Source organism: Urtica dioica, chromosome 10 (genome assembly GCF_054948205.1).
Source record: "Urtica dioica subsp. dioica isolate 48M chromosome 10, U.dioica_male_clone48M_v1_H2, whole genome shotgun sequence".
In the NCBI taxonomy this organism is placed as follows: Eukaryota; Viridiplantae; Streptophyta; class Magnoliopsida; order Rosales; family Urticaceae; genus Urtica; species Urtica dioica.
Genome location: NC_142765.1, coordinates 21,972,744 through 21,985,944, shown reverse-complemented (window position 1 = coordinate 21,985,944; position 13,201 = coordinate 21,972,744). Strand labels below are relative to the sequence as shown.

The 13,201-nt window shown below is 35.9% G+C and overlaps 1 protein-coding gene across 1 annotated transcript; it reads left to right on the top strand.

Annotated features, from left to right (window-relative positions):
• The first annotated feature begins 4,453 nt into the window (after window positions 1–4,453).
• On the top strand, window positions 4,454–12,262 carry LOC149384033 (ABC transporter B family member 15-like). Its single transcript, XM_089628134.1, has 8 exons — window positions 4,454–4,699; window positions 4,796–4,853; window positions 4,931–5,109; window positions 5,824–6,281; window positions 6,948–7,488; window positions 8,005–8,847; window positions 9,997–10,956; window positions 11,476–12,262. Exons 1-8 carry the CDS (start codon window positions 4,454–4,456, stop codon window positions 11,899–11,901), a joined length of 3,711 nt encoding a protein of 1,236 aa, XP_089484260.1. The 3' UTR covers window positions 11,902–12,262.
• The last annotated feature ends 939 nt before the right edge of the window (window positions 12,263–13,201 follow it).

Sequence of the window (13,201 nt, the reverse complement as noted above, 5' to 3'; positions counted from 1 at the left end):
ATTATCGAGAAATTGTCCAATTTGTCACAAATTTTATAACATTTTCTCACTTTCCACCAAAAGATTAATTTGGCAAAAAATGTCACCGATATGTCAACAATGTTGACATCTAATAGTGAAGGGCAAAAATAGATGTCAATATTGTTGAGATAGAGATGGTGGCATTTTTGGTCAAATTAGTCTTTTGATGGAAAGTGAAAAAATGTTATGAAATTGGTGATAAATTGGGCAATTTCTCTAAATTATTTGCGCCTAGATTGTTAAAAACTAATATTCTTTAAAATGGACAACATATCTAGATAGACTAAAAGATTTAATATACGATTTTGAGGAGTGGACTCAATCAAACCAAAGAAAAAACTGGCTATAATAAATGCACCATGTTCTTTGGGTTGAATTTTATTTGTTAACCAATTTTTTTTTTTCATTTCTTATTTGTAAGTCTCCAATATATTTTAATTTTCGAACGGTTAAAATTAGACGTTAGCTAGAAACAATAAAATAAGAAAGATTGCAATAATTACGACATGAATATACATGTGATGTGAGTAAAAGAAAGGATACATGTTTTATGGAATTCAAGGGCAGGTTTACCATGTTCGTTAAGTATGATCACCGCATTAACTAAACGCTAATAAAGTCTATAATGAAATATTTCTTACTAGTACGTCCAAAGAAGAAGAGAAACGTACCGCGATTTGAATCTCAATGATAACACTTTTTATTTTATTTTTTTCCTTTCGGAAACTTATAAAAAAGATCATATAATTCTGCTGAGTAAACTCTCCCAAATAAAACAGACAGTTTTCGTTATTAAAAGAATTGAGAAATACATACCCGAGTCGGTTGGAGGGAAGTCAACACAGCTCCAATTAGAATGGTGATGATGATTTGGAGGACATAAACATATAAAATCGCTCACAGTCTTGTTATATCCGCAGCTTCCATTATTTTTCATACAATCCAAGCACTTCTCTTCGTCCACACTCATCCATTGGACCTCGAAACCTTCTTCCAAAACCCTCTCAGCACCGATCCCTCTTCTCAAGGCGTCGTCCATTACCGGAACCACAACGCTGACGCTGCAGAATTTTGATAGAAACTCGGCTTCGGATGGATTGTCGACCAAGTAAGCTAAACGAGAGCCGTTGTCCTTCGTACTACATGGAAATGGTAAGAGGCTCGAGATGTTTCGTTTAGGCCAAGATTCGGCCTCATCGCAACCGTACAGCAAGGTTGCGATTCGGTTTTTTGAAGTGTAGTTGAAGGGCGTGGAGTTGAAATCGGTGTAGGTTGACTTTTCGAGACAGACTTTATCGGAAAGGTCGAGCCTTGCCATCTTGAGAATCTTGGCCTCCCATTCGATTCCAAGGACGTTGAATTTTTGAGATTTGACTTCGAAGAGAGGGTGATCGGTTTCGGGTTCGCAGTCGAGGACAAACCCCGGGTGGCCGCAATATTCCGGTTGGGTTGTTTTTCGAAAAGGGTATGAGATATTCTTGTACGATTCTCCGCAATCAAATGGTCCGCAATGTTGGATCCCATTGCTTGATTTGGCTAGAAAAATCAGGACTAATAAGAGCGTAAATGAGTGAAATGAATTCCAGAAAGAGAGAGACGAATTCATTTCACAAAGATAAAGAAAATAATTTATGGTTGATGATTTACTTTTTTTATGACCTCGATATGAGAATCAGATTGAGATTAATATAGCGCTATGTAAGAGTGTATTGAGAACGTTAGAAAAAAAGAGATATTTTCAAGTTGTGGATAAAGAATGGTTAATTTAAAAGCACTCGAGTTATACTCCATGAATAATATAATGCTTGGACTTCTCAAGTCTAAGAGTTAAAATATATATATATATATATATATATATATATATATATATATATTACAAAGAATTATTTTTCTAGAGGTAATGAGAATATTATTATGATTGGATACTTGTCAAGTGTCTCTTACGAAAGTAATTTAATATGGTTGTTTGAATGGGTCTAGGTCTAAACAAGTTAATTTTTTATTGGTGGGTTATTTTTCGAAGTAAATTAAATTAATTTAACAAGTTAATTAATATATTTCGGTCTGATGGACTATCTTCTTAATAAAATAAAATTTTGACTATTTTTTAAAAGAAAAGTGGATTATTGGTTATTGACCTTAATACCCCTTTTATGAATGGGTCTTGAGTCATAACTTTGATCTGTTTAATTTATTCTTCCAAGATTTCGAGGAAAATACGTTGCTGATTTGCCTAAACTTAATGCTTTTTGGAGTCGTTAAAAGTCGTGAGTCTGGACAAAAATCATTTATGTTAATTATATTATGTATACAAATACAAAGTAGCGAACTAAATGCTTTTATTTTTATCCCTAAACAAAATAAGTTATACGAAGGTAACAAAATAGTTGGTGAAGATTTAGAGAGAACATGGGCACTTTAATATTAGGAATAGGATATCCTTGCGAATAATACACAATACGAGGTTATTTCGTTCAGAAAAAAAAAATGTTAAGAAAAACTAATGGGAAAATATCAATTATATATCTCTTAGATTTTAGTTAAATGTTGCACTTATACCTTGAGTTTTCAAGTCTACCACAATTTCTTGTTTATAATTAAAAATTAACTACTCAATTTTACAAATGGCTAAAATATATTCTTTAGTGTCAATTTTGTACCTCTCCTTCGGGCCGAGACACTTTGTACCTTGAGTTGAAGAGAAGATACTTCGGGCCTCGCCTTCACTCGTCCGCCAAGGTTGTCCGAGAAGACCACACCCGACTTCCCAATATTTATCTCTTGTCCGGACCACTCGAGCACACCTCGAGGCAATCAAGAAGGATTAATCGCTTGCTTGACCGAGGCACGAGTGGACATAAGATGAGAAACCGGGGTCATCAAGGGACGAAGGCAGGAATCTAGATTAGGGGGATTAATTTGCAACAAAAAATTCAGGGGGCTAATTTGTAAATTTTGAGGATAAAAAAATGTAAAAATAAAATAAAAAATGGGCAAAAAGTGCAAAAAAAAAAATTGAGGGGGAGCTATAGCCCCCTCTCACTCCCATGTGGCTTCGTGCCGGGTCATGATCTACCAATTTCTATGCCATGAAGCCCGTAGTCGGTTTCCGCCTATGTCGGGAAAGAACCTCGCAACAATCGAGGAACACTATTCTTGCTTAATTAAAAAAAAAAAAAAAAAAAAGGGAAGGGGGAGGGGGGGGGGGGGCACTATACTATTACACGCTATTTCCATTTCCACAAGAAAATTGATCGACACCTTTAATTTTTGTGTTTATTAATATTGCAGCGTAGCAAATGTCCCCAGCTACAAGATAACGTCAATCAGAAAATTCTAAAGAGTAAAATAGAGGACCACCTGTTCTTATTATCATTATTATGCATGGGATAAAGGAGAACGCGCGCGCAAAACCATAATATATTATCACAAGTTGCCAAAGTGTATAAGCTATGAAATCGTACATATAATTATAGATAAATAACGACCCATACCTCAAGATACACATAACATATAACAAAATTAAAATAAAAGAACTTAAAGGGACCATCTTCGTTATCTCGAGATGCATTATCGATAGAATTCAAACTCTTACATGAGATCAGATTTTGTTGTCCAGTTTATACTTATTTATTCAGCTTATCAGAATCAATCATTTATTGATCGAAGCCCGCTCTCCCATCATTTTTTGGCGTTAACATGTTCTCCTTAACCGATGACTTAGCATTAATATCTATAAAAAGTTAAAACTATAAAATCAAAGTAGTCCAACTCACCAACACTGCCTTTGAGGAGAGTTTGGAAAAATGATTGAAGAGAAAAGTGAGAATGCAAAGCGGGAAATTATTACACGCTATTTCCATTTCCACAAGAAAATTGATCGACACCTTTAATTTTTGTGTTTATTAATATTGCAGCGTAGCAAATGTCCCCAGCTACAAGATAACGTCAATCAGAAAATTCTAAAGAGTAAAATAGAGGACCACCTGTTCTTATTATCATTATTATGCATGGGATAAAGGAGAACGCGCGCGCAAAACCATAATATATTATCACAAGTTGCCAAAGTGTATAAGCTATGAAATCGTACATATAATTATAGATAAATAACGACCCATACCTCAAGATACACATAACATATAACAAAATTAAAATAAAAGAACTTAAAGGGACCATCTTCGTTATCTCGAGATGCATTATCGATAGAATTCAAACTCTTACATGAGATCAGATTTTGTTGTCCAGTTTATACTTATTTATTCAGCTTATCAGAATCAATCATTTATTGATCGAAGCCCGCTCTCCCATCATTTTTTGGCGTTAACATGTTCTCCTTAACCGATGACTTAGCATTAATATCTATAAAAAGTTAAAACTATAAAATCAAAGTAGTCCAACTCACCAACACTGCCTTTGAGGAGAGTTTGGAAAAATGATTGAAGAGAAAAGTGAGAATGCAAAGCGGGAAATTAATCCATCAAACGGATCGTTTGGCTCGATCTTTATGCACTCGGATCGAGTGGACGTGTTTCTGATGGGGCTCGGGTTTCTCGGAGCCGTGATTAGTTGCCTCACTAGTCGGCTTCAGATCATCTTCGCAACCCGTATGTTCAACGACATCGCCGGCCTATCGAAATCCAGCTCTGATCATGTTCTTCTCCGCCATAATCTCGACAAGGTCCTTAATATTTTCTTCTCTTTTCCAAATCAACATCTCATAATTATTATTTTTTATTTAATTCAAATATCTATGTTTGTTTTGAATTAATGACAGAATGCATTGGCTATGTTGGTATATTCCGCGTTCCCGACTTTCGTGGCTAGTTTCATAGGTTTGCCCTATCATTGATTTTTTTTTTCTTTTTTGTTGTTGGAATTTCAAGTAAGAAGATTTTTTGATATATTTCAGAAGGATATTGTTGGACGAGAACAGGGGAGAGGCAAGCTTCGAGGCTGCGATGCGAGTACTTGAAAGCGGTTCTGAGGCAAGACTTGGCTTACTTTGACATGAAAGGAACGACCACGTCCGATGTTATAACCAGCATTTCCAACGACAGTCTCGTCATCGAAGATGTCATTAGCGAAAAGGTTTCTCCGAAAAAATTCATCGGTTTACTTACTTACTCTGTATATGCCTTTTGTTTGCCTGTTCGTACACCATAGCTTCATGTATATTTCTATTAGGAAAAATAATTTATTGAACATTTGATTTTTTTTCCCTCAATATTTATTACTTGATTTGAATCAATAATCATGATTCTTGACATTGATAATAAGATCTCAAGTTATCCTTTCCCCACTTGTTATTGTGACATGTGCCAACAATTAATGGTGCTAGACAATAATCTTTATTCATAATTTTATTTTTCAATTTACTCTCTCTCTCTCTCTCTCTCCCTCCATGCCTTACCATATCTCCGGTGGAGAATTTCAAGTTGACGTGCTTTTATATTTAGTATAGTTTCTACATCAAATTTAAATTAGTGATTTAGTGTAATAATAATACAAAGTGGAACGTTCTCCGATTTATATTTTTTTTTTATTTTTATAAATGAGTCAGCTCAAGTAATTTTCAGCATTTTAAAAATTGGTGACTCAGTAAAAATTATGCTTTTTGCTAGTTTTTTTTCATTTTTACCTTAAAATTTTGTCTCCCCTCATTTTTTTTTTTTTTTTTACATATTAACGCGTCTAATTTACATGTGTGACTCCGTCCATCCCTAGATCCCTGTGCTATTATTTTCCATATGTTATTATCTACTTCTAATAACACTATCATGTCTTCATCTCAATGCGAAACAGATCCCAGATATTGTGAGGAAACTCTGCACATTCATACTGAATTACTCCGTCGCATTCATACTATTGTGGAAACTCGCGCTGGTCTCGCTGCCTTTGACTCTGCTCCTCGTAGTCCCGGGTTGGTTGTGTCGAAGATCTTTGATCAAACTGTCGGCTCGGATCGGGAGAGCGAACCGCCAGGCTGGCACGATAGCGGAGCAGGCGATAAGCTCCGTGAGAGTCGTGTACGCCTTTGTCGGGGAGAGAAAAACATTGGACAGATTTTCTGCGGCTTTGGAACGGTCGGTGAGTGTGGGAGTGAGGCAGGGATTGGTGAAGGGGTTGGCGATCGGAAGCGGGGCCTCGGTGCTCGCGATATGGTCTGTCTTGTCATTTTACGGAATCAAATTGGTCATTTACGAAGGCGCTCAAGGCGGCGCCGTTTACTTTGCTGGCCTTTCCATCATCTTGGGTGGACAGTAAGATTCCTCACACCTTTTCATTTTTTTTTTTTTTGCTATTTTTTGTAGCATGGAGATGGACCAATATTCTTAATGTAGTTTTTTTTTTTCTTCATAAAGCTCATGAAAATATTCCAATTGGATTTTCCACCAAAATTCAGAGATTTGTTAAATAATCAAATTTTTTTTTTTTTTTGTAAATTATAAGTAAATAGTTATTATAGTGATGTGAAACGTTTTTTAATATTTTATTTATGTCCTTGGAGTTTTATAGCTATTTACAATTATTAACGAATATTTGAAACTATTAATGTTTTTTTGGCATTATTAATAAAATTACGTGGCTATTTATTTAAAATTTACCAAAAATTGATTATATGGAAAAACTCGAGTTTTCATAGGCGTATATATAGATTATTTAACCCAAATCCTAATACAAGGTATGAATGAGTATGCAAAGAGGACTAGCTCAGTTTGTACGACACATTCCATATAAGATGGGTTTTGTTCATCGCAAAAGCAAAATTAATGATAATAAAGACCAATTTTCTCGATAAATGATAATTACAAAGGTTGCCTTATTTTTTCGGAGAACCAATTGGAATATGCATTGTTCAAATACTTTTATTCAATTTAATGAGAGAGCTAAATTTAATGGATATTGATTTTTGTTGCTCCGCGCAGAGCATTGAGTGGCTGCTTGTCACACTTAAAGGACGTAACAGAAGCGTGCTATGTCGGAAATCGAATAAAAAAAGTGATGGCGAGAACTCCCGAAATCGACTCGCAAGACACAAAAGGCGTGATTTTAGAAAACGTCCTCGGAAAAGTCGAGTTCAGGAAAGTGTGTTTTTCGTATCCGTCGCGGCCTGAAAGTGTCGTGTTGCAAGACTTTAGCTTAGCCATCCCACCCGGTAAAACCGTTGCTTTGGTGGGCCCAAGCGGATCGGGTAAATCGACGACATTTTCGTTGCTTCAACGATTTTATAACCCACTTGACGGAGAGATTCTCTTGGATGGAGCCTCCATTGATAAGTTACAACTCAAATGGCTAAGGTCTCTCATGGCAATGGTTAGTCAAGAGCCTACGCTCTTGTCGACCACAATAAAGGAAAACATTCTCTTCGGGGACGAAAGCGCTACGATGGACCAAATCATCGAGGCTTCTAAATCATGTGATGCTCATAGTTTTATCGCCGAATTACCTGAAGGATATGAGACTCAGGTAGTGGGTTTTTTTTTTTTCTTTTTATTTTTTTTTTATTTTATCTTCTCTATAATTTATTCCATTTAATTATTAATAGCACATAATGATCAAGTCGAGTAGCTGGCGAGTATCTTCACCCAGGCTCATTGAGGTCATGGGCTCGAGCACACATGAGACATAATCTTCTTATTAAAATTAGGGCCCTAAATAGTCAATTATAATTAATAGAGATTTACGAAATAGTCAATTTTTAGTAAAATTAGTAAAATATCTAAAATGTACAAGTAGTTTCAATAATTTTCTTAATTCTATATTTAATTTTTTTCAAAGTGATGATTTTTTTTTAGTATAAATTGTCAAAAATTATAATCTTAGTGTAGGAAAAAAAAAAGACAACTTAAATTTGATTATTTGTCAAAAACTTGAAACTTTTGTTATTTTGCTAATAAGTTAGCTTCAAAGGGTTCTTTTGTATAATTTCTCCTTAAAATGATTAAGCACATTTGCTTAGAATTTTTATGACGAAAATGATAGGTTGGCGAGCGTGGGGTTCAATTATCAGGAGGTCAGAAGCAAAGAATCGCGATCACTCGAGCAATTATCCGGCAACCAAAGATTCTTCTTTTGGACGAGGCGACTAGTGCGTTGGACTCAGAATTGGAGAAGGCCATTCAAAAATCCATAGAAAACTTGGTTTTCAGAAGAACTACTATCATCATAGCGCATCGATTGTCAACCGTCAAGAGCGCCGACATCATCGCTGTAGTCGAGAATGGAGCGATCGTCGAAATCGGGTCACACGAAGAGTTGATGCAACGCGAAGACGGCGCGTTCAAATCTCTCGCTTCTCTCCAACAAATGGACAATACCAAGAAAGAAGAATGTTGCAACGATTTTGGACCGTCCGATCCCAACACAAGAAAATACGATTCTATCGAGATCGAAGAGCACACGGTTGCTAATAAAATCGACGACCCTAAGACTCCTAAACCATCGTATTGCAGATTATTGGCGATGGGTAAGAGAGAGTGGAAGCAAGCAGGGTTTGGATGTTTGGGCTCTATTGTTCTTGGTGCAATCCAGCCAGTGTACTCATATGCTATGGGTGTGACAATATCGGTGTATTATTCTCGAGATCCCAACAAGATTAGAGACGTGATCGGAGATTTGGCGCTATGTTTTCTCGGGTTATCGGTGCTATCTTTCGCCACTCAAGTGAGCCAGCAATACAATTTCGGGTACGTCGGCGAACATTTGACGAAGGTCATAAGAGAGCGAATGTTTTCGAAGATACTCACGTTCGAAGTCGGGTGGTTCGATCGAGAAGAGAACTCTAGCGGCGTAGTTTTCTCTCGATTAACAAAAGATACTACTCTGGTAAGCTTAAATCTTAGTTTCTTTTAGTACTACCAAATATTGGCTATGTTTGGCTCAGTTTATTAAGCTTGATTTTAGCTTTTTTTAAAAGTTCAATCATATTCAAGTGTTTGGTAAAATTGTTTTTTTTTTTCTAAAAGCTAAAAAGTGTTTTTTAAAATTTTAACTAAAAAACCAAAAGTTACAATTTGTAGCTTTTATACGTAGTTTTAGTTTTTGCTTTGTAGTTTCTCTCTCTTAACTTTTTTTTTTCTCTTACACTAACTTTTAATTCTAATTATCTTTATATGCTTTTATCAAATAATTTTTTTGACGTCATCAAAATTTATAATTTATTTTTTACATTCTATAGACACCCACTTTGATATATTTTTTATATACCAAAATATATCTTATTATTATTATTAATTACATTTTATATAAATAATTATTACTTATAAATATTAATATATATATATATATATTTTACCAAACACTAAAACAGTTTTTGTTAACAGCTACAACTATTTTACAATAGTTTATCAAACACTCATCTGTTTTTTAAAACAACAATTTTTTCGTACAGCTATTTTAAAATCACTTTTTTTAAAAAAAGCAAAACTATGCCAAACGCATTATTCGTGAAAAATTGGTATTAAATTCACGCTACGAAATTAATCATCTAGGCTAAGTCTCATTTAGCAAAATAGCTAGAAAATATTTATTCCCAACTAGCCTTACGTATTCAAGTTTGATTATATTAAAGTTTTTAGCTTAGTTTTTTAAACAACAACAACAAAAAAAACTAATAAATTACAAAATAGGTAAGGTTTGAGGTTATAAAAAAAAATGCTAAACTTGTCAATGTTAAAATTGTACATCGTTAATCAAAATATTAACAAGTGTATAGAAAGCATATTTACCGTGTAAAAATTTATCTTAGCATCTCTAATTTATTTGTTGTATAGACGATAAAAATATATATATATATATATATATATATATATATATATATATATATATTTATCATTTATGACTGGAAATTACGCTTTTTTATCCCTTCAAATTTATAATTTGAACTTTTATCCTAATTTGTTTTTCTTTGACAGTTGACCCCCTGTATATGATTTCTTACTCACGCCTATTAATATGTATGTTTGTTATTTTCAGGTGAGATTTTTGGTGGTGGATAAACTATCTCTTATCATGGAAGCGATCTCCGTGGTAGTTATATCAGGGACATTAGGGCTAGTCCTTGCTTGGAGGCTCGCGATCGTCTCCATAGCCGTTCAGCCACTCGTCGTCGCATGCTTCTACGCAAGACTCTTCACTCTCAAACGCTTCACCAGGAAATCCACGGCCGCCCAAGACGAGAGCACGAAGCTCGCCGTGGAAGCCGTGTCCAACATCCGAACGATCACCGCGTTCTCGTCCCAGGACCGCATCTCGAAGCTGCTCGCGACAGCTCAGCGAAGAGTCGGGAGAGAGAGCTCGAGACAGTCGAGATTCGCGGGAGCCACGCTGGGTTTGACGTCCTCGATCGTCACTCTGAACTGGAGCCTCAACTTCTGGTACGGTGGCAAGCTTGTGATGGAGGGTTATCTTTCGCCGAAAGCCGTGTTTCAGACGACGATCATGTTGCTCTCCATCCACAGATTCCTCGTCGAAGTCGGGACTTCCACGACCATGATATCGAAAGCCTCGGAAGCGACTCGGTCGATCTTCTCCGTGTTGGACCGGGACACGAGAATCGAGCCCGATGATAGCCCGGAGAGTGTTTGTGATGATAATATCAAAGGGGAGATAGAATTTTGCGGCGTCCATTTCTCGTACCCGACGAGGCCGGAGGTGAAGATATTTCGAGACTTCTCGCTCCTCGTGGGGTCCGGGAGATCGGTGGCATTGGTGGGGAGAAGCGGATCGGGAAAATCGACGGTGATCGGGCTGATCGAAAGATTCTACGACCCGATCCGAGGGGCCGTAAAGATCGACGGAATAGACATAAGATCCTACAACCTCCGATCCCTGAGGAGCCGGATCGCGCTGGTGAGCCAAGAGCCGACTCTCTTCGCGGGAACCATACGAGAGAACATCGCATACGGATCGTCATCGTCGTCATCCTCGTGGGAGGTAAAGATGGGCATTATTTTTTACCGGTACAAATGAACTGATCTATTTATTTACATTTTAATTAGTTAATTTTAATCGTTCTTTTCGGTCAAAATAAATCAAGCGATTAATTTTAACCAATCAACAAGAAAATAAAATAGGATCCATTAGGAAAATAGTCGACTTAAACGTTTGACGCTGTTAAATAACCAACGTTTCTTAAATCTTAGGTAAATAACCACTTTCAGACGTAAATCTTATGTAAATAGTCACTTTCATATATGAAACGTTGGCTCTTCACATAAGATTTAAGTTTGAAAGTGGCTATTTATTTAAGATGTATCAAACGCTGACTATTTAGTAATGTCAAACGTTTAATTAGCTATTTTCCTAATATTCTGAATAAAATATTAAAATTAACGGTCAATTTATTTAATCGTGCCTTAAAAAACACGGTTAGTCAAGTCTTTAACTGTTAATGGTTAACGGTTAACCGTTCATAAATGTTACAGGTTTAACCGGTTAACTATTTTTCCCCAGGAGTCGGAGATCGTAGAGGCGGCAAGATCGGCCGGGATCCACGAGTTCATCGCGGGGCAACGGGACGGGTACGAGACGTGGTGTGGGGACAGAGGGTTGATGATGTCAGGGGGTCAGAAGCAGAGGATCGCGATCGCGCGGGCGGTTCTGAGGAATCCGGCGGTGGTGCTGCTTGACGAGGCGACGAGCGCGCTGGACGGGCGGTCGGAGAGGGCGGTGCAGAGGGTGCTCGAGAGGGTCTTCGAGGGACGGACCAGCGTGGTCGTGGCTCACCGCCTCAGCACCGTGCAGGGCTGCGACGAGATCATCGTTCTCGAAAAAGGTGTGGTGGTCGACAAGGGCACGCACTCGTCTCTCATGGCCAGAGGGCCCGCCGGGGCTTACCATTCGTTTGTCAGCCTTTCTCACGCCGCGGACGAGTCGTAATATTAATCTTCATAAAAGGGTGTTGGTCCGTACATCTTGGAAATCTTTGAGGACATGCCTTTTTTATGATAAAAATTCGGACATACAATAACACCACAACTTAGTTTACTAACAAGGAAAAAAAAAATAATCATAAATAAATTCAAAAAAGAATTTTTCAAAAAAATTCTAAAAATTAGCCTAGATAGGGAGAATTTAAAAGAAGTATTAGAAATGGTAAATGTTGTAATGTTGGACCGTTCAACATCAATGTTATATATGCACCTGTTCTAACGGTTGATTTGTATTAAAATGTCTACCTGATATATTATGAGAGTTCAAATAGACCAGTCCACACTTCTACATTTTATTTTTATTTATTTGTGATTTAAAATAAGAGTTAATTTTTAGGATAAATTATATATTTGCCCCTACACTATTGCACCTCTAACAACTCAATCATCGTGCAATTAATTATTTCATCGGACTCCTCAACCTTTTGATGGCGTGCACTTGCCAGTGGTTGTAAAGTGTGGTTGTTCTCTAAATTAAAATGCTTGATATGTAATTCTTAACAAATAAGTTTAATAATGTTGCTAAATGAACTCGTTTAAAATATATTTTTGAATGATTTGCATGTAAACTATATATGTCTCATATTCATATAAGTATTAAAGTGTTGATCTAGATTAAAAAAATGTATATATGTATATATAATAAAATTTAGGAAAATTGTTGGGATGGTCATACTTAACTCTTCGATTATAATTACATAAATGTTAGTATTTTATTTTTAAAATCATTATGGGTTTTGGAATAAACCACCGGTTCTTCTATATACATCTAGCGGTTGTTAGTCCTAGATAGTGCTTGTTCCATACATTGCAATTATCGCTTGTGAATTTTTAGTAAGCGTAATTTATGTTATGATTAAATCAGTTCAATTTAAATATATAATTTTTTTTCTATTTACAAGAAAACAAAATATAAGTGTTAAATTAATATGAATATTAATGAAAAAACCACCGATTGTTCTCTAAATTACAATTTAGATATGGACTTCCAAGTATTTATTTGTATTTAAAATTGTGATTAAAAAACTCATTTCAACTAATTTTTTTTATGTAATTTTCAAGTAAACCAAACGTAAGCGTAAAAATTATAAAAGGGTTAAAGTGCTTACCATTGAGTACAATTACAAATAAAAATTATAATAGAATGTAAGGATGAATGTATAAATAGTCAAAACTTAACGTTTAACCTGAATATATTTTGGTGTTTTTCAATTTGTATTTTGCGGTTGTTCATCCTAAATAGTGGT

Excerpts from the sequence above, each read along its gene's own strand:
- LOC149384033 (XM_089628134.1), top strand. The coding sequence starts at position 4,454 with ATGATTGAAGAGAAAAGTGAGAATGCAAAGCGGGAAATTAATCCATCA. Across the intron at positions 4,700-4,795 it reads TCCGCCATAATCTCGACAAG|AATGCATTGGCTATGTTGGT; the intron begins GTCCTTAATATT and ends AATTAATGACAG. Across the intron at positions 10,957-11,475 it reads CGTCGTCATCCTCGTGGGAG|GAGTCGGAGATCGTAGAGGC; the intron begins GTAAAGATGGGC and ends ATTTTTCCCCAG.